This window comes from Hypanus sabinus, chromosome 21, assembly GCF_030144855.1.
Source record: "Hypanus sabinus isolate sHypSab1 chromosome 21, sHypSab1.hap1, whole genome shotgun sequence".
Taxonomy (NCBI): Eukaryota; Metazoa; Chordata; class Chondrichthyes; order Myliobatiformes; family Dasyatidae; genus Hypanus; species Hypanus sabinus.
The window spans coordinates 60,852,645-60,879,871 of record NC_082726.1 but is presented as its reverse complement, the minus strand read 5'-3'; the positions used below and the strand labels follow the sequence as shown (position 1 = coordinate 60,879,871).

At 38.7% G+C, this 27,227-nt stretch overlaps 1 protein-coding gene across 6 annotated transcripts in view; it reads left to right on the top strand.

Annotated features, from left to right (window-relative positions):
- Positions 1-27,227, top strand: part of dlg5a (discs, large homolog 5a (Drosophila)) — a 221,687-nt gene that overhangs the window by 135,064 nt on the left and 59,396 nt on the right. For 2 of the 6 annotated variants that reach the window (XM_059946689.1, XM_059946686.1), the window contains exons 9-17: positions 6,144-6,374; positions 10,126-10,310; positions 11,889-12,014; positions 12,841-12,973; positions 13,901-14,028; positions 14,170-14,345; positions 16,090-16,193; positions 19,369-19,461; positions 24,243-25,262. In XM_059946689.1, the coding sequence (XP_059802672.1) occupies positions 6,144-6,374; positions 10,126-10,310; positions 11,889-12,014; positions 12,841-12,973; positions 13,901-14,028; positions 14,170-14,345; positions 16,090-16,193; positions 19,369-19,461; positions 24,243-25,262 (2,196 nt within the window). Of the gene's footprint in view, positions 1-6,143; positions 6,375-10,110; positions 10,311-11,888; positions 12,015-12,840; positions 12,974-13,900; positions 14,029-14,169; positions 14,346-16,089; positions 16,194-19,368; positions 19,462-24,242; positions 25,263-27,227 lie in introns of all 6 variants that reach the window. The other 4 variants (XM_059946687.1, XM_059946684.1, XM_059946690.1 and 1 more) reach the window with 2 other exon arrangements.

The window sequence follows — 27,227 nt, the reverse complement described above, 5'->3', positions numbered from 1 at the left end:
ATCAGTAGTAGAATGAACATATTTGGAATTTGTCCTTTCAGAATGTCTGAATTCAGAATTTAAATCTTTACCTTTCTTGCTGTAGGAATGCTGCATGTAGCTTTTAAAATCGTCACGCAAACTACTGTGTAAATGCAATGTTCTGACAGCAAAAAGGATCAAAAATATAAAAGGTGTTTGTGATTACATGAAAGAACTTAAGATTTTGTTGAAGAAATAACGAAGTAAAGCTTGAATTTTTCTCACAATCTATTAGCAATTTGTTTTAGGATAAAAACATCACTATTGTTTGGAATTTGAAAATATCAAAATTTATTGAACTAATAACAATAAATAAATTCAGTCAAGAAATAAAGTGGAAAATTCAAGCACTTAATGTATGTGTGCCCTCATTCAGGCTTTTGAGAGAGCTGAGCTTGGCTAGTTTCTTTTTCCATCCTTTCCCGTGGAGTGGGACTAAAATGCTTCTAAAAACAAAAGTTCTAAGTGGAGAAATATCCTTCAGTATTGGTGATATTTTCAAAGAAACAATTGAAGCAAAACAGTGTCAAGGCAACTAGAGTCATATAGCACTACTGCATAGAAACAGGCCCTTTGGCTCATCTGTCTGGTCTGTGCCGAACTATTATTGTGCCTCGTCCCATTTGACTTGCATCCAGCCCATAGCCCTCCATACCCTTACCATTCCTTTTACTCATCCAATTTCCTCTCAAATGTTAAAATCAAACCCACATCCACCACTTAAGCTGGTAGTTTGTTTCACACTCTCACTACTCTGAATGAAGAAATCACCCCCCCACCCCACACTCACGTTCTCTTTAAACATTTCACTTTTCAACCTAAACTCATAACTTCTAGTTTTAGGAAGAGTGGCATCCTTATGTCCATAACCCTTAAATTAATTAGATTACTGTTTCTGACACTGGCACATTGACCTTTTAGCTTCCATGATTCGAAACTGGGTGGTTCTGTTTTTTTCAAATAGCCATTGGTGCAAAGAAGTCATTAATGTATGGTTTAAGAATGGTTCCACTGGTGAAACAATGAAAGTTTTCTTCTCAAGCTAATTAAAATTTGAGTTTAATGCAAAGCAGATAGAATGAGATAATTTGATTTTAGAATTAATTCATTTTGGTATTTAGATTCCTGGGAAAGACAAGAGACTAGATGCTGGAATCTGAAGCCACAGACAATTTGTTGGAGGAGCTCAGCAGGAAGGAGTAGTTGACTGATGCAGGGTTTCAATCTGAATTGTTTGCAGTTCCTCTCTTCCCCCTTCCCCCAACAGTTGCTGCTCAATCTCCATCAGCAGATTGTTCATTTTAAATACCTCCACTATGCAATTTCCACATTCTCTTCAGATTGATTTTTTTGGAGAGCTGTTTAAACAAAATCAGATTTATTATTTCAAGTATTTTACCCTTCAGCCACAAATTTGCCTTAAGTAAAGTAGTGCTCTGTTTGGTAATTCTTCTAGCAGTGATAACTTTGGTTTTGTTAAAGCTTTAGGTTTGAAACAAAAATTTCCAGCGATGGTATTACATGATTTTGCTTCCTCTATCAGCTTTTGGGGAGATACAGTGGATGGTAAGCTGAAGTGGATAACACTGCACAAAATAGAGAGCTCCTGACTTTTATCCTGCTGCAAGTCATCACATGGGCATAGTTTTACAATGCAGGGTATCTGCTCCCAGCTGATTTCCTTATGGGAGTGAATTTTAATTGCATATCTCTTCTAACTTCAGCGCTGTTACACCACCCCTTAATTGGTTGGCTTTTGACAATCTTATTTGCATTCAGTGAATTTTTTGATATTCAGGAGGATTGCTTGAGGGTTACTTTAAGGTCCAGGATTTATCTAATCTTGGTCTGAACTATGATGAGTTTCATGTCAGAATTCTGATGAGATGAGTTCAGTTATTTTGCTGTCATATGTCAAACTTCCATTCTTTATCCATATCATCCTATTGCTGCATGTGCAATATTTAAGATGGAGTGGGATTTTAATTAATATTGCAGCCATACAGTGAGCCAGACCTTGCTGGATTTGGTATCTCATAGCTTGATTGTTTTTTTAACTTTCCTGGCACTGTGAACTCAGCACATTACAGGCCCTTCAGCCCATGATGTTGTGCCAACCTTTTGGCATACTCCAAGATCAATCTAAGTCTTCCCTCCTACATAACCCTCCATTTTTCTTTCATCCATGTGCCAATCTACAATCCACAAATCTGAAGCCCTGCCCCCTGCATCAGTTCTTCAGCCACACGTTCATCTGCCATGTAGGCCATGCAAGAACCACAGGTTTTTCACCCTGAAAAGCATTAGTGAATCAAAAAGGTGTTTTATGATCTGCCATCTTTGTGAACATTATTAACAAAACTGACTGCTTTACTTCTCAATCCCAGATTAACTGAATTTAAACAATTGCCATGGCAAGATGTAAACTCACACCTCTAGATTACTAGTGCACACCACTTGATCTGGCAGTTTAATTGTTACACCATTACTCATAAGATATCGAAGCAGATCATAGTGTTTTTAATGACCATGCATCACTGGGCCAAGTCAACCTCTTAGATGCCTCATATTTTTTTTTACAAATTCAAACATTTTAAAAATGATAAGACCCTAATAAGATTAATGGCTGGAATTAGGCCATTTGGCCCATCATGACTGCCATTTCATCATGGCTGATCCAATTTTCCCTTTGGCACCAATCTCCTGTCTTTTCCCCGACCAATCAAGAATCTTATCAACTTCTGTCTTAAATATACCTAAAGACTTGGCCTCCACAGCTGCTGTGGCAAAGAATTCCATAGATTCACTACTCTTTGGCTAAAGAAATTCTTCCTCGTCTCTGTCCTAAAAAGATGCCCCTGTATTCTGAGGCTGTGTCCTCTGATCTTAGACTGTCCTCTAAATATCCTCTCCACATCCACTCTATCAAGGCATTTCACCATTCAATAGGATTCAATGAAGTCACCACCCCATTCTTCAGAATTCCAGTGAATACAGGCCCAGAGCCAACAAATGCTCTTCATATGACAAGCCATTCAATCCTGGAATAATTTTCATGACCCACCATTGAACCCTAGTCACCAACAGCCATTGAACCAGTTTTAGCACATCCTTTCTAAGATAAAGGGTCCAAACCTGTTCACAATAATCCAACTGAGACCTCACCAGTGCTTTAAAAATGTTCATCATTACATCCTTGCTTTTATATTCTAGTCATCTTGGGAATCCTGCAGAAGGCCTCCCAGGTCCCTTTGCCCCTCAGCTTTTTATATTTTCTCTCCTTTTAAAAAATAGTCAATCCTTTCATTGCTTCTACCAAAGTGCATGATCATGTATCCTGGCACTGTGTCCCACCTGCCATTTCTTTGCCCATTCTCCTAATCTAAATTAAAAGTCCTTCTGTGGCCTCCTTTCCTCAAAACTACCTGCCCCTCCAACTATCTTCATATTGTCTGCAAACTTCGCAACAAAGCCATTGGTGTCATCTTCCAAATCATTGAATATAACGTTAAAAAAAATCGGTCCCAACACAGACCCCTGTGGAGCCCCACTAGTCACCAACAGCCAGTTAGAAAAGGCTTCTTTATTCCCACTCTTTGCCTGCTGCCAATCACCCACTGCTTTATCCATGCTAGAATCTTTCCTGTATTACCATGGGCTCATAGCTTGTTAAGCAGCTTCATGTGTCGCACCTTTCTCAAGGGCCTTCTGAAAATCCAAGGGTTCATCATCAACGTTGTCTATCCTGCTTGTTATTTCTTCAATGAATTTCAGCAGATTTTTCTACTTTTAATGTCTGTAATTAAGCATAGAACAGTACAGGCCCTTTGGCCCACAATGTTGTGCCAATCTTTTAACCTACTTTGTGAAGGGAACACAGCATCTGAAGACCTCACAAATCATGAGACTAAAAATGTATCTCCTTATCTGATGAAAGATTGCAAACTAGACTTGGCTAATTCTCGTATTGTGAGTCACAGTGAGGAGCTTTTTGAACAATGTGTTAAGGGATATTATATTTTGCATCTTATCCTTGCTATGGTAATTGGCAAGTTTGCAGTGTGGTGTTTCTATACGTTTCAAGTGACTTAAATACATTCTATTTTCATAATTTGGCAGTATTGAAATACATTGCTGTTTGGTTAGCAAGCAATACTGAATCTTTAATGAAATAGAGTATAATATTGATCAAAATATTAAAAGTCTGTGGATTCCAGTTAATTGGGACACTTTGGGACCAGTACATTTTGTCCCACTAAGGGGTTGCCCAAATAGCTGAAGTTTCATAGAAGTAGTTAAAAGGTATAAAAAAGGCAAACTGAACAACAAATTATGTATTTAAATTAAGTGCAGAATAAATGAAAACTTTACCTTAACTAGTGAAACTGTATTAGATCCTAATAGTTGTCAACAGAAGAATTCATTCAGTATAGGCTGACATGTTCTTTTGAACAAAATTAGCAGACACCTAGTGCAGATAATGGACTTGCTTAAAACAATGCTTTCAACAACTGCATCATCCAAATCTTCATTTTAATCGTAAAATTCATGACGATTGTCAATACTTTCTTTGTAGTTTTGATTTACTGAAGTAGTGAAATTGTTTCATTTTCACTCCAGCCATTTTTGGCATCTCCAAGTTTGAGTGATTGAAACCGCAGTGCGAAAAACAGTTCTGTGTTTTCTTACTGTTAATTACTCTCCAACTATCAACAACAAAAATCATTGTGTTTTGAATACACAGGCACACACGCACACACAAGTGACACTATTTAAAACTGTTAGCTATGAGCATGGTGTAGTGTCTTAACGGTCACACAATGTGCTCACGACTGATACTAGTTAGAAAATGTTCACAATAATCGCCAGCCCCAATTAAGCAGCTTAGTGTCCCAAATAAACAAAGGGAATCCAGGCTATTTTGTCAATTTTTTTCCCCTTTGAGAGTTGCCCCAAATAAACAGTTGTCCCAATTAACCAACGGCCAAATTAACCAGAATATACTGTATATGATTTAAAGAAAGATAGTGCACTTGATTCCACTTAGCAATAAGATAAGGAACATGCTCACAATCTGCTAAATTCCATGCATCAGTTGTGGTGTTTGCTGTAGAGTCCAAGGCAAGAATCAAGTTTCCCAACATAGTAATGGAAACCTGTCAGCATGTGTATCTTTGTCACTAATAGTAGTGAGGAAGGGAAAACATTGTTGCTGTCATATCAGCCCAACCTGGATCTCAGCCCTCCACCCTGTCTAATCTCTCAAACAGAAACAATATACATGAAGCAGAAAATGCTGTAAACTCTCAGCAGATCAGGAAAGAGAAGCAGGGTTGATATTTCTGATGAAGAGTATTGTTCCTGGAAGATAAGCACTATTTCTCTGTCCACGGATGCTGCCTGACCTGTGTGTTTCCAGCATTTGATGTTTTCATTCACGTTTCTGGCACTTGGACTGGAAAAGATAAAATAAATTAATAAATCTAAGTTAATAGGGTTAAACAAAATATGTCTCATCAGAATAGTTTAGGGAAAAGATTAGCTTTATTTGTTACATGTACATTGAAACATAGAGGGAAATGCATCATTTATTGTGAACAACTAACACAGTCCAAGGATGTGTTGGAAGTAGCCTGCAAGTGTCACCATAATTCCAGCACCAATATAGCACGCCCACAACTCACTAACCCTAATCCCATATGTCTTTGGAATATGAGAGGAAAGTGGAGCTCCTGGAGGAAACCCACACTGACATGGAGCAAATACAAGCTCCTTACAGACAGTGGTAGGAATTGAATTGGTGGTGCTCGCATTGTAAACCATTATGCTAACCGCTATCCTATCGTGCCAACCCCCTAGTTGCTAGTTGAACTTTTCATTAACTAATGTCATTGCTGGTTGGCAATGCCAATGCTTTTGTAATATGTTTCTTTTGAAATGGTGAAAGGGGATCACGTAACATATTCCCTACATATGAATGTGATATTTAACATCAAAATCATCTGTTACATCTGTTGCAGCAAAGATTGTTTATGAGTTCAAAATGGGAGCAGCTTATGAGATGCTGCTTTTGTCATGTTTATCAAAATGGTGACATCACTTGTGTTGCAACTAAATTTCAGGAGCTTCATTCTGCGTTGGTAGAGCGAGATCATGCTATCTGTGAGAGGAATGAACTGCTGGAGAAATACTGCCATGAAGTGAAGGACAAAGCAGAAGCTCAAAAGGAGCTTGATCAGGCTTGTAAGGATATTGAGACTGTGAAAGAAGAGAGAGATGTTGCTAGGAAAGAAAGAACAGAAGCTATCATCCAGAGAGATCAGTTGCTGCGGGAGTACTACCAGGCTCGACAGGTGAATTTTGCCCTTATACAGAGTTGTTTTTTGCACTGCATGTACTGTAAATATCTCTTAATCATGTGAGTGCTCCATTGTGTTTTGTGTAATATTTAAAAGCTAGATTTTTTTTAAAGGTACAAAGTAACAGCTACTTCCAGAGAGCTGCCCAGTTATACCTGTGTGACCATTTAATCTATCAAGCTCTGTGATTTGGATTGTGGGAGGAAGCCAGAGTATCTGGAGGGAACTAATGCAGTCACAGGGAGAGCATGCAATCTCCTTATAGGCAGCAGCAGGAATTGAGCCCGGGTCTCTGACACTGTTACACTAACCACAATGCTACCATGCCACCCTCATGTTTTCATCTTTGAAAAGTTAATGATACCAAATGTTTTTCTAGTTGCTTAAAAATTGAATTTTCCTTTAAGAAAATGAACACACTGATGCAGATGTGGAATACTAGCTATCTCACTCGCCCACAATCTGGCGTATGTAATGGTATTTACTACCAATAGTATTATGGAAATGTTGCTTAGTTTGGTCACTGGATACCAGATCTACAAAAGATATGGTTCTCTCTGAGCTTAAATCTGAATTAGTAGTGATTTGAATGTTTTTCCTCAGTGGAACTTGAAATTATAAAAATGTAAAAACTATAAAAACGGACAGCAAACTTTTTGCCTGGGCTATGGCAATCTGAGTATGGGCAATCAGTAAAAAATTAAAAGTAGGATTATTGTGCTAATGTGCATCACAAAAGCTAAAGTGGGAAAATCTAGGTTCCAAATTCCATAACCATTCTTACCATTGCAACATAATTGAGCACTCAGTTTCCAACACTGATTTGAACTTTTTTACGAACAATTGCACAGATCTTGGCTCTATGATAGGGCTTTATCCTGAAAGGAAAGGTTGTGGGTTTAAGTCCAACATGACGGATTTGAGTTGAAAATTCCAAGATGATATACTGGTGCAGCATTCTAGGAATGATTCATTAAAAACACATTTGTACACTAAACATAATAGATAATAACAGGCTCACTTTTAAGTTTATAACTGTGACCAATTGGATCTTTACTGAAATTGTGAGTGAAGCTGTGAAGGTGAAAGTTTTGCTAGGGGTGGATGTGTCAAATACAGCAGGTGCTATGACAGGCACCTCCAGCCTATCTTTTAAGCTCTTAAGATAAGTTTAGTTTGGAGAAAAACTTCAAACTTATGAACTCACATGATATTCAGGTTTGGCTTTTATTTCATCCTGGACTTCAACATCATTTTCAGTAGCTGATGTCCCAGCTATTGAAAGCATGAATTTCCTTTCCATTGTTCCTTTCTCATTCGCCAAATCCTGGCACATGTCTGATTCACTAGTTGTAAATAACTGGATTATGCTGTTTTAAACTTTGCCTCTACTGATGAATTTGAATCTTTTTAATATAATGAGCTTTTCTGAGTCTTGTTTCCTGTATAACTTTTGAGTAATAATTGCTGGTACATTTTTTTTTATTGAGCTCCTTTACAGGAGTGGCAATGTTAGAAGAAAGCTGTTTCTTCTGACTTTCATCTTCATGGTGGGCTGGGGGATATTCCAAACTGAAAATGTTCTTTTTTTTAAGTTTCTGCTGTTTTTTTTTAAATCTCACCCACTGTAGGCATTTCAAATTAAATTGAGAGCAGTGACACAGTATGTATTTATACTAACATTTGAAGTGCAGCTTGCTTTCTTGGAAGTCTACACTCTGGTCACTTTATGAGGTACCTCCTGTATCTAATGAAGTGGCCACTGAGTACATGGTTCTGCTGCTGTCAAGGTCCAAGGTTCGACGTGTGTTCAGAGATGTCCTTCTGAACAGCACTGTTGTAACATGTGGTCATTTGAGTTGCTTGCCATCTTGAACCAGTCAGGCCATCCTCCGCTAATCTCGCTCATTAACGTGGTGTTTTTGCCCATAGAACTGTTGCTCATCGGTTGTTTTTTTTTTGTTTTTCGCACCATTCTCTGTAAAGTCTAGAATCCTAGGAGTTCAACAGCTTTTGAGGTATTCGAACTATCCCATCTGGCACCATCAATCATTCCAAGATCAAAGTCATTTAGATCACATTTCTTCCCCATTTCTGATGCTTGGTCTGAACAACAACTGAACCTCTTGGCCATGTCTGCATGTTTTTATGCATTGAGTTGTTGCCACATGACTGGCTGATTAGAGGTTTGCTTTAATGCGCAATTGTACATTATAAAGTGGCCACTGAGTGTATTAGGTTATTATATCCATTCTTCATTAACACTATCTTGTGTGCTTTGTTTCATCCTGGAAAGATTATGAGATCACTTGCTTTGCTTGTACCCAGCAGTGGCTTAATGAGCAACATATATTTTGGTGGTAGCATATTGCAGAATTCTATCATTGTAATTTTAGATTCCCATTGTGATGGGCTTTCTTTTTGTGTGTGTCCCTAAAGTCAAGAGTGAGGTGGTCATTTCTGTCCAAGGAATGACAAATAATTTCTATCATGACTCTCCTATTTATCTGGAGCTTCTCTGTGAACTTTTTCATTCAGTGTCTTTGAGTTTCTTCTAAAAGTCTACCCCATCGGTGAGTTGCTCATTGGCAGAGAAACTGAAGGAGCTGGTGATGCTGCCTGCAACAGAGAAGCATTGGTGCGTGATGGAAGTACGAAGTTTTAAAAGAGAGTTAGTCATTTTTCTTCTGCTTGCAAGACCCTGTTGGACATTGGTGGTGTGGAATGTTGCAAATCCAATTCATTGGCTTATTGGCAAATGGGAGGGGAGCTGGGTGGCCTTAGTTGTAGTGAGGATTAGGCCTCATGCCAAGGTGCCACACATTTGCAGCCACCCGGGGGAGATGTTGGTGTCATATGTGCCACGGGGTACATTTCTTTCAATATATAGAACAAAACTGTTGAGCTTAAACAATGTTCATTTATACCTATTCAACCCTTACTGTGGCAGAGTGTGACTTTAGCTCAAGAACAAGAATAATGTGCAATTAAATACCTTTGAGATTAAACAAAGCTGTATTACTTAAACGAGCTACTTTTGAATGTTCAAAAAGCAGGAATTCTTCAAGTGGTGTATATATATATATTCTCAGATCTTTTTACATTAGCTAAAGACTACTGAATGCTTGGGGGTGACTATTAATTATATTATCTTAATTTCTATAAAATTAGAAACATTTGCTGTAAACATTGTGGGCCTGGTTATTTTTCATAATGTAATCAGACTCCACTTGACATCCTTGTTCCTTTTCCATTATATGTTTTTTTTGTAGCATTTCACTATATACAAGTTTGTTGCTGTACTCATACATTGCTTTCCCTCTCAATAATTGTGGGTATAAAGGTCCTTCTGGACCCCTGAATATACAATAGATGCTTATATGAATGTCAGTTGTCTGTTTTTTGTTTCTTTACTTAATGGCAAATGGGTGTGTAGGATTAACTACCCAAAAAACTTTGTCACTTTGATTTTGGAACAGTGGCCATAAACTTGGCATTAATTTGCAAAGATTTATTAACAATATTTTGTACCTAATTCGAGTTATCAATATTGTGTTGATTTTTAGTAAATGTTACCATCAGGCATCTGTCACTGAAGATCCATTTTGTACTTCTAGCCATTTTTTGTGCAGAAATTGTCTTTTTATGAATATTTTGCTTTTTAGTCATTGTCTATGATAATAGAATTTAAATCACTAGTGAAGTTTGCAAAGCAGCACAAATTGTTTAGTGTTTGAATTTACAGAAACAAGACTCAGCCACGTTGGACATGGAAAGGGCTGGTAAAGAAATCGAGATGCTGCGGAAACAGTGTGAAGCCATGTCCCAAGAACTAAAGGAAGGCATACAGGAGGCAGAAGTAGCTAAACGTAGGCGAGACTGGGCTTTCCAAGAGCGAGATAAAATAGTTGCAGAAAGAGAAAGCATAAGGTAAGGTGCACCCAAAGTCCTTTAAATCCGCAAATGGCTTACTTATTAAGCTTCTCTACTCAGTTCACAATTTCCTTTCAGTCTGAAGTTAATATATTCTAGCCATGAGTCTAGTGGCAAAACAGGGAAAACACTGGCAAAAGTCAGACATCAGCTGTGGACAAAGAAATTATTAAATCTTTGGTCAATGACCCTTCGTCAGAACAAGTAAAGTGAAAAAGCAAATCTGCTTTGCATTGCAGAGAGGAACAGGATAGAGTGAACTAAGAGAATGTCCTTAAAAGTTGGAGGCAAAGCTGCTTGGTTATTAAAGTTATTTTCATTTTCTGTCTATGCAAATTATAGCTGTTGGAATTCAATGTTGAATTCAACATTTCAGTAAGTCAGCCTTTCCTGTTTGTATCAGAACTGATCATTCCTTATCCAGGTTGTGGTCTTATGGCTTTAACTCAATGTTTCTCTCACTAGTTAATCTATTGAGTATTTTCTACATTCTCTTTTATTTCAAATCACATGTCCAGCGTATTGTTTTTCTTCAGTACCTGCCCTTACCTGCCTCTGTTTATACACCACCTGACTGATCAGCTGTGATTAATTAGATGGTATCAAAAACAACTGTGTCACCTGGACAACTTAGATTTTTGTTCTGTCACAAGCATTCTCTTAGTATTCATTCATTTCAAAATACAGTGCAAAACAAGCCACACCATCCAACAACCCATCTATGTCTGTTTAATCCTAGCCTAACTGCAGGACAACTTACAATGACCAATTAACCTACTAACCAGTACCTCTTTAGAATGTGGGAGGAAACTGGAGCATCCAGTGGAAACCCACATACTCACGGGAAGGACATACAAACTTCTTACAGGCATTGAACTCTGATCTCCGCCCCAACCTGTTATAGCATTATGCTAACCACTATATTATCATGGTGTTTCTCCAACCACTCTGTCTGCAACTTAAAATAGATTATCCCTTTTATATGTTATCCCTTTCCTAGTTCTAATAAAGGATCATGACACCATGTTACTAAGCTCTCTATCTCCTTCCTATACTCTGACTCATTGCTATTTGAGAAGGGGCCAATGCAGTGGTATCATCTGCAAACTTATAGGTTGACTTAGAGCAGAATCTGGCTGCACAGTCATGGGTGTACAGGGATTAGATTTGGGGGCTGAGGCCACAACCTGGTGGGGCATCAGCATTTAGAATAACAGTGATGGAGACGTTGCTGCCTATCCTTATTGATTGTGGTACTGTTGATCAGAAAGTCAAGGATCTAGACGCAAAGGGAGACATTAGCTCCCAGGATCTGGAATATGCTGGTGTGGTTGCATGGAATAATAACATTGGAGGCAGTAGTTAATAAAAGTAGTTTGACGTGGGTACTTTTATTGTTCAGATGTTTCAGAGATGATTATAGAGCCAGCGAGATGGCCTCCACTGTGAACCTGTTTTGGCGAGTTACCAGTGATTTCTTCATTTCCCCAAGTATTGTTTGCAACGGCAATGTTACGGCAAATGCATTAGGTTTTGGTTTACTTCAGACAGAAGGTGTATTTTCGTGTTTTGTAGAACTTTATGTGATAACTTACGACGGGAAAGAGACAGAGCTGTGAGTGATCTGGCAGAAGCTCTTCGGGATCTCGATGATATGATGAAACAGAAGAATGATGCTGTTCGTGAACTCAAAGAATTGAAGTAAGTAGTAATGTTTTCACCTTCAAATGTGGTTTGATGAATGCAAATCTATTCTATCGAGGAGAGCACATTTCTCAAATTCGCTTCTTGGATAAAGAGGGGGGCAATTTCTAAAGCTTCCCCACTAAAAGTGTTTTCAAATAGGTCTTTAAAACCTTTCTCAAATTCTTAATGTGGTATTCTGAAAAATACTCCAAGCTTTTTGCTATCATACTATAGCCATACAGACGGCAATGGTGAATTTAAGCATTTCTACCTGCTTCTTTGAAAGCTGACTCCCGAGATATGAGAAACACTGCTCAGGTTTTAGTCCCTGATATTGACCATTGTGTTGGGGGTAATGTGCATCAGTGGTAGGTTGGTCAAGAACCAGAATAAGGCCTGTCCTCTCGTAAGCTTCAGTGAATGAATCAAGAAAAGACAACAGGTAGTTTAAGTTGAAGCTTTTCCCTCAGTATTTTGGTTCGTTGACCAATTACAAGTAAAGAAAATGTTATGCTCTTCTGTTAGATGCGTGCCATTGAAATTATTGGACCCATCTATACTGCCCGTACAATTTATATATTTACAGGTTATTTTTTAATTCTATTACTTCGGCCATTTGCAAAATCAGCTTTATTTGGTACCAGAAACTGTAGTAATTTCACATTCTTTATATATATTTTCAATGAAGAAACTTGCAAATTGTAAAAATAAAAACATACAAAACAGAAATAATACATTTTGGGCAATTATAGAGTCAATATTTGAGTGATGTTGTATTTGTTTTGATACAAAGTATATCAAAATCCTGAGGTAGATTTTCTAATTTTTCTCATTTGTTAAGGGAGAAGATGGAAAACCAGTTGGAGAAAGAGGCACGGATTCGACAGCTGATGGCTCACAATTCACATGATTCAGCTATTGACACAGATTCCCTTGAATGGGAGACAGAAGTAGTTGAATTTCCAAAAGATAGGGTATGTTTTAAAACTTCACTGAAAATATTTTGCAGTGTGACAAGTATGACTGGAGGTCTGAGTGGTTGCAGTTGCAGAGTCAACTTTACAGAGGTGTTTAAGGACGAGGGTGGGGAGACGTGTTGTGAAGTGTCAAGGATGGGGTGAAAACCAAGTAGACAAGGGTGCATGTATGCATGCATAAGAATTCCTATTGACGCTGTAACAATGTTTACCAGGAAGTCACCTTATAATAGTATTATATCTTATAATAGTATTAATATCACTCTTAAAGTTTCCATAGTTGGTTTTTTTCAGTTCCGTACATTTTGTATTTTTCTTGATAAAAGTTATGTTTTACTGTACAAGCAGGCTTTGCTTTGGTTATGGGGTTTTCTATAAAATTAGATCATTGGAGATTAGTAAGCAATGTATTAATTCAATAATCATGGAGATTTGTCAAAGGAATTTTGTCACACTGGCCCTCACTTGAAGGCAAGTGAATGTCACTGGCTGAGGCAATAACTGTTATTTCCGGTTTGCAGATGGTATACATTGGAGCCTCTGTAAGCCAGCAGTGGAGTGACTGAGTTTGCAGAGTAATGGATAGGGTACTACTAATCAAGCAAGTTTCTTTGACCGGAATAGTGATAAGTATAAGGTGTCATTGGGGCTCCACTCATACAGGCAACTGGAGACTGTTTCATCTCACCCTTGATATGCCCTGTAAAATAAAATAAATTTTGGGGAATTGATCATTATTCATCTGCCTCTGTCCCTTCAGTACTTAATACATTTTGTTCAATTGTGTTTCAGAGATGTACACTATGTACCAAATTTGTGAAAGAAATATGTCTGCTGTGGTAATTTTTTGTATTGGAGGCTCGAAGAATATATCATACGGTTGTTAAAGTATGAATGTGCTAAAGAATCTTTTTCCTACTTTAGGATGACATGGATTTGAAGGCATTGGGCTTCGATGTAGCAGGAGGAGCTGAAGAACCTTATCTACCTGGAGACTCTGGCATATTTGTGATTAAAGTTGATAAAGGAAGTATTGCAGATGGAAAGCTAAGGTATAGCCAGCTAATTAGTCCATTTCTGCAAAAAAGAAAACTAAAATACAGAATGAAAGTCAGTTTTATTTTCAAACTAAAGTGGTACAACATTCTTTTATGACTTTGTCCAATATATCTTTTTTTAAATTTCTCTTCCAGGGTGAATGATTGCTTGCTCAGGATAAATGATGTAGATCTTACCAACAAAGACAGAAAACATGTTATAAAAGCTGTACTGAATGGTGGAGGGGTCATTAATGTGGTAGTTCGCAGAAGAAAATCTTTGGGAGGTAGAGCTATCACTCCAGTTCATATCAACCTTATGGGGCACAAAGGTAATTTAACTTCTCATGTGTCCAAAGTAGTTTTGTCCTTTAGGAAATTGAAGTTAGACACTAAATATATCTATAATGGTCAAGTAAAAGTTACAACTTACCTTGAATGCTTTTCCCCAAACCATAGTGTTTTGCTCATCTACATAATATACTCAGTGGCCAGTTTATAAGGTACCTACTATACCTAATATGGTGGCCACTGAGTGTATGTTTGTGGTCTTCTGCTACTGTAGTCTATCCACTTCAAGGTTCAACATTTTGTCCATTCAGAGACACTCTTCTGCAAACCATTGTTGTAATATGTGGTTATTTGAGTTACTGTCAGCTTAAATCAGTCTGGCCATTCTCCTCTGACCTCTATTATCAACAAGGCACTTTCTCCCATACAACCGCTGCTCACTGGATGTTTTTTGTTTTTCACACCATTCCCTGTAAACTTGTGCATGAAAATCCCAGGAGATTAGTAGTTTCTAAAATACTCAGATCACCTTGTCTGGCACCAACAGTCATTCCATGGTCAAAGTCACGTAGATTACATTTCTTCCCCATTTTGATGTTTGGCATGAACCTCTAGACCATGTCTGCATGCTTTCATGCATTGAGTTCCTGCCACATGATTGGACGATGAGATATTTGCATTAATGTGGATGTATACAGGTGTACCTAATAAAGTGGCCACTGAGTGCATATTCTCACTGTCAAACTGATTCATCTACATTATTGTTTATAGCGAACCAAAACATCCCTATTACTGATGTTGGGACATATTGAACAAGCAGGTTTCAGTATTGTTAGGGAGATGGGTTAAGAGAATTAAAGTTGAATATTTATTGTTAACCTAGAAAAAAGAAATGTGGTATTGAGAATGGGTTTTTAAGTGGGAGCTGGTTTTCAATCCATTAGCATATTTATGAATCCTATCCTTTGTAGGAATCATCTATACTGAGAATGAGTTGCATTTCAGACAGGGAAGTGGCTTATTTTTCAACTTACAGTAATCGCAAATTGTCAAATTGCATACAGTGATGATCACAATAAAAAAGCCTTATAAATGATTTTATTTTGCTCGTGGTTGGGAACAGAATTGTCAGAATTATAGTGGTTCCATCTTTTCCAAAGTCGCCTGTTTCTTGAACCCCTGATGGTTCTTCTGTTTACACTTCTACTTGGTGCTACCTTTTCCTGTTTGAAGAACATTGCCTAGAAATTTGAGAAGGGCTCTTTTTAAATGTGGATAACTTGTGAGTCTGTAGTAGCAGAATTAAGCCACTCGGCCCATTACGTCTGCTCCATTATTGAATCATGGCTGATTTATTTTCCTTTCAAACCTCATTCTCCTTCCAGTAAGCTTTGATGCTTTTACTAATTAAGAACCTCTCCTTTAAATATACTCGATGACTTGTCCTCCACAGCCATCTGTAACAAGGATTTCCAATGTACTTAGAATCGACGTACCAATGAATGAGTGTACCTAAATCTTTGCCTAGAACCAGAGATCTTTGAGGATTTAGTGGGAACATCGAGTCCATTTTAAGGACCCTAAGAGGCAACCTGATATCTACCAAATAGCTTCCAAGAGGCAAAGCCTATGGCCTTTGATATATAAAAACAATTAGCCACCTGGATAAGTGAAACTTAATAGTACATATTTGTATTTAATGTGTAAAGATTTAATTTGATGTTTGAATGAAGGGTGATTAGCTAGTTCTGTGCTCACAGTATGTGTTTTTTTCTCTCTTTGCAGACATTGGAATCAGCTTGGAGACGGGAATATATGTAGCTACTGTTTCTCCCGGCAGTTCAGCTGCCAGAGAAGGATCCTTGACAGTTGGAGACAGACTCATTACAGTTAGTTTGAAATTTTACAGTTCTGTGAACCACATGTCAGAACTGCAGTGGGAGGAGTAGGGACATTTTGTTTAATTTCACAGCATTTCTTATCTCACTAATGATCGACATGAAGGTCAGACGGGACCTTCTAAATGGGAATAAGGTTGAAATATGGAATCGTTTAGTGCAGAGTTAGGCCATTTGGTTCCTCAAGCCAGCTGCATCTCCATAGTTCTACAGCTTGGAAACACGTCCTTTGGTCCAATCTGTCCATTCCAGCCAAGATGTCTATTAAGTCTAATACCATTTACCTGCAGTCTGAATGCCCCTTAAATGTTGCTATTTATCTGTTTCCATCACCTCCCCTGGTGGTGCAGTCCAGACACCTATCACTCTGTGGGATAAAAAAGAGCTTGCTTTGCAAATATCCTTAAAACTTTCCTCCTCTCACCTTTAAGCTAAGCCTCTAGAGTCTAATATTTCCACTTTGGTAAAAAGGCTAAGTCCATCTACCGTATCTATACCTCTCATGATTTTATATACTTCTATCATGTTGCCCATAGTTTCCACATCCTTCCAATAATGTGACAACCAGAACTGCAAACTGGACTCTAAATGTGGCCTAACCAAATCAGAATTCAAAAGCTCAAAAATTCAGCAGAAGAAATATTTAAAAAGTTCACAATTCTGAGAGAAGAAATTCCTGCTTGCATCCATTCAGAATCAGGTTGATTATCACTGACACGTGACGTGAAATTTGTTAACCTAGCAGCAGTAATTCAATGCAATACATAATCTAGCAGAGAGAGAATAAAATAATACATAAAATAAAACATAATAATAAATAAATATATTACGTATATTGAATAGATCTTAAAAAGTGCGAAAACAGAAATACTGTATATTTAAAAAAAAGTGAGGTAGTATCCAAATCTTCAAATTCCTTTAGGAACCGGATGGCAGAAGGGAAGAAGCTGTTCCTGAATCGCTGAGTGTGTGCCTTCAGGCTTCTGTACCTCCTGCCTGATGGTAACAGAGAGAAAAGGGCATGCCCTCGGTGCTGGAGGTCCTAAATAATGGACACTGTCTTTCTGAGACACCGCTCCCTAAAGGTATCCTGGGTACTTTGTAGGCTAGTGCCCAAGATGGAGCTGACTAGATTTACTACCTTCTGCAGCTTCTTTTGGTCCTGTGCAGTAGACCCTCCATACCAGAGAGTGATGCAGCCTGTCAGAATGCTCTCCACGGTACAACTATAGAAGTTTTTAGTGTATTTGTTGACATGCCAAACCTCTTCAAACTCTTAATAAAGTACCGCTGTCTTGCTATCTTTATAACTACATTGATATGTTGGATCCAGGTTAGATCCTCAGAGATCTTGACACCCAGGAACTTGAAGCTGCTCACTCTCTCCACCTGATCCCTTTGAGGATTGGTATGTGTTCCTTTGTCCTACCCTTCCTGAAGTCCACAATCAGCTCTTTCATGTTACATTGAGTGCCAGGTTGTTGCTGCGACACCACTCTCATCAGTTGGCATATCTCACTCCTGTATGCCCTCTCATCACCTACAATGGTTATATCATCAGAAAATTTATAGATGGTATTTGAGCTATGCCTAGCCATACAGTCATGTGTATATTTTGAGTATTGTGTACAGTTCTGATAGCCAAATTATAGAAAAGGTGTCAACAAAATAGAGAGAGTACAAAGGAGATTTACTAGAATGTTACCTGGGTTTCAGCACCTAAGTTACAGAGAAAGGTTGAACAAGTTAGGTCTTTATTCTTTGGAGTGTAGGTTGAGGGGGGACTTGATAGAGTATTTAAAATTATGAGGGGGTTGGATAGAGTTGATGTGGATAGGCTTTTTCCATTGAGAGTCGGGGAGATTCAAACAAGAGAACATGGGTTGAGAGTTAAGGGGCAAAAGTTTAGGGGTAACACGAGGGGGAACTTCTTTACTTAGAGAGTTGTAGCTGTGTGGAACGAGCTTCCAGTAGAAGTGGTTATTTAAAAAAAAAAAATTGGATAGGTATATGGACAGAAAAGGAATGGGGGGTTATGGGCTGAGTGCAGGTCGGTGGGACTAGGTGAGAGTAAGCATTCGGCATGGACTAGAAGGGCCGAGATGGTCTGTTTCTGTGCTGTAATTGTCAAATGGTTATACAGAGAGTAGAGCAGTGGGCTAAGAACACACCCCTGAGGTGCGCCAGAGTTATTGTCAGCAAGGAAGATATGTTATCACCAATCTGCCCAGACTGGTTTTCCGGTTAGGATGTTGAGGATCCAATTGCAGAGGGAGGTACAGAGGCCCAGGTTCTGCAACTTCTCAATCAGGATTGTGAGAATGATGGTACTAAATGCTGAACTGTAGTCGATGAACAGCATCGGTGTTTGAGTTGTCCGGGTGGTCTAAAGCTGCATGGAGAGCCATTGAGATTGCATCTGTCGTTGACCTATTGTGGCGATAGGCAAATTGCAATGGACCCAGCTCGTTGCTGAGGCAGGAGCTCAGTCTAGTCACAACCATGACCCTTTTTACTGAAAATATCCTTCCTTCGTCTATATTTCCTCATAGTTGTACTGCATTGAAACAGATTATTCTGCTCATTGAGTCTGCACTGACTCAAAGGAGGGAAACACCTTTCCAATATCTCCTCCCCTTGAATTTTTTTTCATTCTTTTGAATCCAAGTAAGTATAGGATCAAACTGCTGAATCACTTGTAAGATAGTCCCTCCTTCACTGAATGCAAGTTGGTCACACTAGAGATCTGCATTTAAAGTAGTTAAGAGATTAAAGTAGTTAAGAATGTTCTGAACACATTTAGTTCAGCATGGGGCAACTTGTATATGGACAATGTCAAATTGATTGTTAGGGCTGCATAGCTGAAAGACCTTCTGGAGATTGTAGCATTCAAGGAAGTAAAAGTTGTGTAAGAATCTTAGGAAAACCATGACCAGAAGGTTGAGCTATGAAAATAGGCTTAAATAAGCCAACATATTAAGAAGAACACTAAAGATTTTAAAAAAATCAGTGTGTGGATGTACATAAGGTCACCATCATAAACAATGTATTAATAAAAGTCTCATTATCAGCATAGTGATTAAAAATTTGGAAGCTGCAGAACAATTGGCTTTTGTATGTAATATTAATTTACTGTGTGTTCCTAACTCATATTTGTCTTTCACAGATAAACGGTATTGCACTAGAAAACAAGTCACTGACAGAATGTGAAGCTTTGTTACGAAACTGCAGGGATTCTGTCAGTCTTTCGCTGATGAAGGTATGGTCCATGTGGAATTGGAATTAGTTTATTAATGCTACATGTACCAAGATGCAGTGAAAAGCTTCTATTTCCAGGCCGATTATTCCGTGCATAAGTATATCAAAATGGCAAAAAGAAAAACAATGCAGAATATAGTGTCACATCTATAGAAAAAGTGCAAAGCAGGTAGACAAAAATTGCAAAGGGCACATGGGATAGAGAGATCAAGAGTTCGTGTATTAGCATATAAGAGTCAGATAACATCAGAGTAGAAGCTCTAAATGTGGCCTAACCAAAGTAGAACTCAAAAACTCAGAAGATGAAAAATATCAGACTGTTCTGAAATACACTTTGAAATGTTTGCTATCTTTGAAAGTTCTACATTCAAAACTGTCTTGCATTGCTTTGTTCATACACTTTCATTTGTAGTTGTTTACCATGTCTCAGTAAAAAAGACGTACTCAACAGAAAAATATCACATAATTTTGTTAATAAGTTATGTAAGAATTTAACAGATATGGTACTTTATCCAACACATGATGAGACTTAATTTGGGAGGTAACTTTATTTCTGTTTTATAGTATAGTTAATGTCCATTGTATAGTTAAACCAGAATACTTAAGTAATTTCATACCTTGACTCTTATTGAAGAGCTTCCATTGAATGATGAGCATGAAAGTTTGGCTTGGTTCTTGTGGGTGATAATATGCTGGGTAGTTGTGATAATTGTATGTGTTTTAAGTGGAAATCTTAGAGCCGTCTCAGGTTAACAAGCAATCTCTACGTGTGAGAATATATAAAAAATATCTGAATAGATATTCCATTTAGAAAGACGAGCTAACAACCAACTTAGTTTTGGTTGCTTCACAGTTTTCAAAAGTAACTAGAACAGCCAATTCTTTTTGCTAATTGTTAGTTTATCCTTGTGTAGGAACCTCCAACCAGACTGTTTACTAAAGCTTCAGATCTGGGCAATCAACAGGTCTTAAATTTCTGCAGAAAATTTGGCAAGTTATCACATGACCACAGTTAATCATATACCTTACAATTGTGCTAGAGGAAAGATATCCAATTATTGATTTTGGAGAGGAATTAAACACCTTTCAATACTTATTGCATTCCAGTTTACAGAATTCATGGAGCTAGTGCATGGTATAGTTCCCATTTGCTCATTAAGCATTAATATATTCAGTAGGTCATTCCCAACAGCTAGTGTTAGTAAAATAGAAAATGGCTGAAAACACTCAGTAAGTCAAGCAGATTCTGTGGCAAGAGCAACTGTATTAACATTTAAGATTGGAAAGTTTTCATCAGAACTGGTCAAGAGCTTTTAAAAGGATGGTTTTAAGTATTTGAGAACGTGGCAGAAGGGATAGAAAAGACAAAGGGGATATCTGTGAAAGGACAACGACGTGCACAACCTTCCCAGTCATTGAAGAAATCTTCAACACCTGGTGTCTCAACAAGGTGACATCAATCATTAAGGACCTTTCCCACCTGAACATGACCACTTCTCATTCTATCATCAGGGAAGAGATAAAGGAAGAGATAAAGCCTTATGACCCACACTCAGTGATTCAAAAGCAGCTTCTTCCCCTCTGTCATCAGGGTACAAAATGCTGGAAGTGCTCATCAGGTCAGGCACCATCTATGGGAATGAATAAACATTGAGGTTTCAGGTGAAGACCCTTCCTCAGGACTGGAAAGGAACATTGAGGTTTCAGGTGAAGACCCTTCCTCAGGACTGGAAAGGAAAGGGAAAAACACAGGAATAAAAAGTTAGGGAGAGGGGAAGGATGACTAGCTGGAAGATAATAGGTGAAGCCAGGTGGGTGGGAAAGGAAAGGATAGAGAAGAAGGAATCTGATCAGAGAGGTGAGTGGACTATAGGAGAATTGACGGAGGAGGGGACCTTGGGGAGGTGATAGGCAGGTGATAAGAAGTAGGAGGCCTAAGTAGGGAATAGAAGAGTGGGAGGAAAAATTTTCCCAGAAGGAGAAATCTATGTTCATGCCATCGGGTTGGAGGCTAGTCAGATGGAATATGAAGTACTGCTGCCACCCAGAAAGTGGCCTCATCGTGGCAAAAGAGGGAGCCATGAACTGATATGACAAATGGGAATGGGGATAGAAATTAAAATGGTTGGCCACTGGGAAATGCTGCTCTTGGTGAATGGAGCAGAGGTATTTGATAAAGTGGTCCCCCAATTTACATAGGGTTTCACTAATGTAGAGGTGGCCTCATCTTTCGGGAGCGCTCTGCAAGATGCAACATCCATTGTCAAGGACCCTCACTGTCCATGCCATGATCTCTTCTCACTACTGTCATTAGCAAACAGGGACAGGAGCCTTAGGTCCTACACTACAACGTTGAGGAATGTTGTCAGGCTCCAGAATCAGTGTGGATAGCACTGAATCACAACCTATGGACTCATAACCTATAGATTGATTTTCAAGGATCCACAACTCATATGCTCAATATTATTTATTGCTTTTTTTATTTGCATACTTTGTCTTTTTTGCACATTGGTTGCTTCTCCATTTTTGTATAGATTTTCATTGATTCTATCGTATTTGTTTGTATCTATTGTGAAAGCCCACAAGAAAATGAATCTATAAGTGTACTTTGAAAATAAAAATTATTTTGAGCTTTGAAAAGTAAGGCCCAGTCTCTCCTGTTTCAGTGAATGAACTGATGATGACAAGCTGTTCTGGCTAGTTGATGAACCCATCCATAGGTATAGGATGAATAACAATGTCCATTGTTGAATATTCATCAAAAATGTATCTTGGAAAAGCATTATAATTCTATCTGTTCACATTGGAAGTGAAGGCATTGCAGCTTCATTGAATTGCTTCTTCATGACATTTCTGCCCACGCTAGTCAATGCAGTTGTTTTTCATAGCGTAACCAATGATTATTTTGAATGGTTGCAAGTCTCTTCAATTGCTAAGTACCATTTGCAATGCATTAGATGCAGAGGTTATTTTGGGCAGCTGCAGCTGTACATTTCTTTGGCTGGAGCCTGTTAAAATGTGATTACCTTAATTCTCTGTGATTACGGTTTTAAAATTCATTGCAGGGAAAGCTTTCAAACTTCCTTGGGGAGATACTGCAAATCAAAAGCAGATACTTAATGTCTGAAAAGTGGATCTCTTAGCATTTGCAATATCTATTCCTTCGGAGCATTTAATGTCTTTTCATGGAAATGATTAAAGAAGAGTACTACTCATACAACATGTCCAGCCTGTACATAAACATATCTTTCATATCTTTACCTTGCCCTCCACCCCCCCCCCCCCACACTTTCCACAGGGATCACTTCCTCCACGATTCCCTTGTCCGTTCATCCCTCCCCATTAATCTCCTTCCAGGCACTTTTTCCTGGCAAGTGGTCTAAGTGCTACACCTATCCATGTACCTTCCTCACTCACCTCCATTGAGGGGCCCAAACAGTCCTTCTTGGTGAGGCAGCACTTCACCTGTGAATCTGCTGGGGTCCACTAATGTGTCCAGTGCTCCTGATGCGGCTTGCTGTACATTGGTGAGATCCATTGTAAATTTGGGGAACCGCTTCATTGAGCACTTCCACTCCATCTGCCACAACTAGCGGACAAACATTTTTTTTTGCAATTTCCATTCTCGTTCCGATGTGTTGTGTTATGGACCAACACATCAGGGTAGAGGAGCAGCACCTTATATTCCGTCTGGATACCTTCCAACCTGATAGCGTGAATGTCGATTTCTCATTCCATTAAACAAATTCCCTTCTCTTCCCCCACCCCCACCTTATACCCCACACTGACCTTTCATTTCTTCTCTCCTGTCTGACCTCCCCTGGTGCCCTCCTCCATTTTCTCTTATGGTCCAATCACCACTCCTGTCAAATTCCTTCTTCTGCAGCCATTGACCTTTCCCAGCCACCTGGCTTCATCTGTCACCTGCTAGCTATCTTCTTTCCCCTTTCCTTCTCAGCCCTGAAGAAGGGCCTCAACCCAAAAGGTTGACTGCTTACTCTTTTCCACAGATGCTGTCTGACCTGCTGAGTTCTTCCAGCATCTGCAAATTTTCTTGTGTTTGTATATAATCCTTTACATTATTATAGAATGTTGTCCATCAGTTATAACAGAGAAAATTATTTTAATACCTCTGTGCCCACATCAGTCATTGTGGATTTTTGAGGTGATGTGTGTGGCAGTAGAGGAAGGGCAATTGAAATTGAGATTTGCTTTATTTGTCCATGCTAATTAAACATACAGTGAAATATGTCATCTGCATCAACAACCAACACGGTCCAATGATGTCTTTGGGGCAGTCCAAATGTATTGCCATACTTCCTGCGCCAACATAGCATGCCCACAACTTATTCACCCTAACCAGCATGAACCTGGAGGAAACCCATGTGGTCACAGAGAGAATGTATGACCTCCTTACAGTCATCGGCAGGAATTGAACCCGTGATCTTTCAATCACTGGCACTGTAAAGCATTATGCCAACTGTTGCGCTACTGTGCCATTTATAGCAAAAAATCAGAAAAAAGATGACATTTCTGCCGTGGCTAAACTATAATGTTTTACATTTTCAAGTATGTTGTTTAAATTTGGGAGAACTTCTTTTCTTAGCAACATATTCTATAGATTTATTTGAAGATAGGTTTATCCTTTCTGAAATACAAATATTTTCTTAGTTTTGTTGCATGTACTGCCATAAATTGTTACACATGATATTAAATATTGGTCTTGGTTGTGAAAACTTTGTTATTAAAATCAAGCAGTAACATTCTGTCTCTCTTTTAAAGGTGGTTCCTCAGAGTTCATCTTGGAGCGGGCAGAATATACTTGAAACATTAAAGGAGTCTGAGAAATCTGGTAACTGTAGGGTTCAGGAGTCGGAGGTGCAGGTTCCCAACACTCGAAACTTGAAACACAATTGCTCAACACAGACAGATGTTTTCATTACAAATTCAAACATACTTGATGACAAAAGTGACCGAGATCACAAAGATGGCTCTTATTGTGAACACAAACAATTTTCCAGCTGTTCTTTACAGCCCAGTACATATAGGACAGCTGAACATACTTGCTGCAACTATTCAGACCTTAAAGCTCCAATGAGCTCGGAGGCTTATTCTGATAGAGGATTTGGGATTGCGGAACATGAAAAAAGACGCTTCACCTTTGACCCAGCAGTTGCAGATAGTGTGGTAGTAGATACTGACATTGAAAAGGGACACAGTCCTAAGCACAACGGCGGCACCTGGCCAAAAACAATGGTAGATGTCTCTCCTGAACCTGGGAAACTCTCCATATTCAAAATGCCAAAACAGAGGAAGCCTGTCTTCGATCCAGATACTTTCAAAAGACCACAGACACCTCCAAAGATCGATTATCTCTCCCCAACGCAAAAGCAGACATATTCTTCACAATCCTCAAAGAGTGAATCTGGCTCTATGCCTCCCACGCCTCCAAAGAGGAGTGATTCATTTAAATTTAAACACAAACAGCAAAGTAGTTCTGCTTCAGATACTGCGACAACCAGTGGGTCACCTCCAACTAGTCCTGCCGGCCCTCAATCACCTGTTACTCTAGGAGTGAAACAGGACCTCACACAAGAAACTCATGAGAGGACTGCTGGTCATTATCCGCCAACACCATTCCTAGAAGGGAGTGCTTTAGTACCTTCACGGACTTCCTCTGAAGAAGAAGGTGCTCAGCGAGTTGAGGAGGTAGAACCTGTGACCAGGCGTCGACCAAAGTCTGCTCCTGCTTTAAGGCCAAGCAAGCTTGCTCCTTTGAATATTTCTGGACTGCCCCCTCAGGTAATTTGTAAATGACATAAATTTCAATGATTATTTAAAAATCATTGTGATAAATATGGAAACAGTTACAGATCTGAACTTACTTGGTCATTACTTTAGTCAATTACAAACTAAGCACTGGTGGTGAGAAGAGCTTTGGAAAAGGTCAGTGTGACAAAGAAGTAGCATTTATCTAGATTTGCAGCTACTTACAAATGTTGAACCCTTGACTTTTGAGAGAAGCCTGATTAACAAGATCCAGAAAAAAGCAACAAAAACGACTGGCAATAAATACAAGAGATTCTGTAGATGCTGGAAATCCAAAGTAACACACACAAAATGCTAGAAGAACCAGCAGGTCAGGCAGCATGGTCAGTCCTGATGAGGAGTGTTGGCTCAAAACGTCGAATATTTATTCTCTTCCATAGATGCTTCCTGACTTGCTGAGTTCCTCCAGCATTTTAATACTTTAAAAAATAACTTTAAGAACCAATTGTATAGAGGATAGTCATTGGACATGAGAGTTTTTAAGTCTATGTACATTGTTGACTTTTTTTTTTAGCTGAGTTAATAGTAAGGCCCATCAATTTGTTGCATCATACTCCTCTACAATCCAAATATACTGACTCCTCTTTACAGAGGGACTGTATTCTATCTTCGTCTGATTAGTTGATATCAATCAATCTTCCTTGTAGAGGCCATGTCCAGTGTACCTTTGATAAGACCATTGTCAGTTGCCTTATGAGAACGGACCGAAGTGTGGAGAGCCACATGTATGTGAAGAAATTAGCAAACTATGGTTACAGTTTCATAGTTGCACTTTATCGTTCAAATTGGATTAGTTGATTTGATTGAAAAGCTTTTTTTGTATTTGTAGATTTATCAGGATTGGAACTAAAATGAATATATACATTATACAGCCTTGAGATTTGTCTCCTAATGGGCAGCCATGAAACAAAGAGACCCAGAAGAACCCAATAAAAACAAGACAGTCAAACAACCAATGTGCAGAAAACAAAAAAGAAATCATACAAACAATAAGTACAGCAAGCAAGTGGTGTTCTGTGCTGAAGTTCACAGAGAGACTGCCCACAAACCCCTTAGTTCGGCACAAAGCCGACCAGTGAGCTGAACTGGCAGTATATTGAGGTAGTACAAGAGAAACCAGGATACAAAAGATATTGGTAGGATAGCCTATGTTGTTCTGCTGTTTAAAAAAGGCTCTAAACAGAAGTCAGGGAATTATAGACCAGTGAGTCTGACTCAGTAATGGGAAAGTTATTGGAAGATATTCTAAGGGACCAGATGTATAAGTATTTGGATAGACATGAACTGATTAAGGATAGTCAATGAGTCTTCGTGAGTGGTAGGTCATGTCTAACCAATCTTACAGAGCTTTTTGAGGAAGTTACCAGGAAAGTGGATGAAGACTGGGAGGCTGGCCAAGAAGGTTCAGTCGTTTGGCATTCTGGATAAAGTATTAAATTGGTTTAGATATTGGCTTTGTGGGAGAAGCCAATGGTAGTAAATGGTTGCTTCTCTGACTGGATGCCTGTGGCTAGTGGAGTGCCATTGTTGTTTGTCATCTGTATCAATGATCTGGATGATAATGTGGTTAACTGGATCAGTAAGTTTGCAAATAACACAAAGATTGGGGGTGTAGTGAACAGTGAGGAAGATTATCATGGCTTGCACAGGGGTCTACATCAGCTGGAAAAATGGGCTTAAAAGTAGCAGATAGAATTTAATGCAGACAAGTGAAAGGTTTTGCACTTCTGTAGGACCAACCAAGGTAGGTCTTACACAGTGAACGTTAGAACACTAAGGAATGTGGTAGAACAAATGAATCTGGGAATACAGGTACATAATTCATTGAAAGTGGCATCACAGGAAGATTAAGTTGTAAAGAAAGCTTTTGGCACATTGACCTTCATACAGCAATGTATTGAGTATAGGAGATGGATGTTATGTTGAAGTTGTATAAGA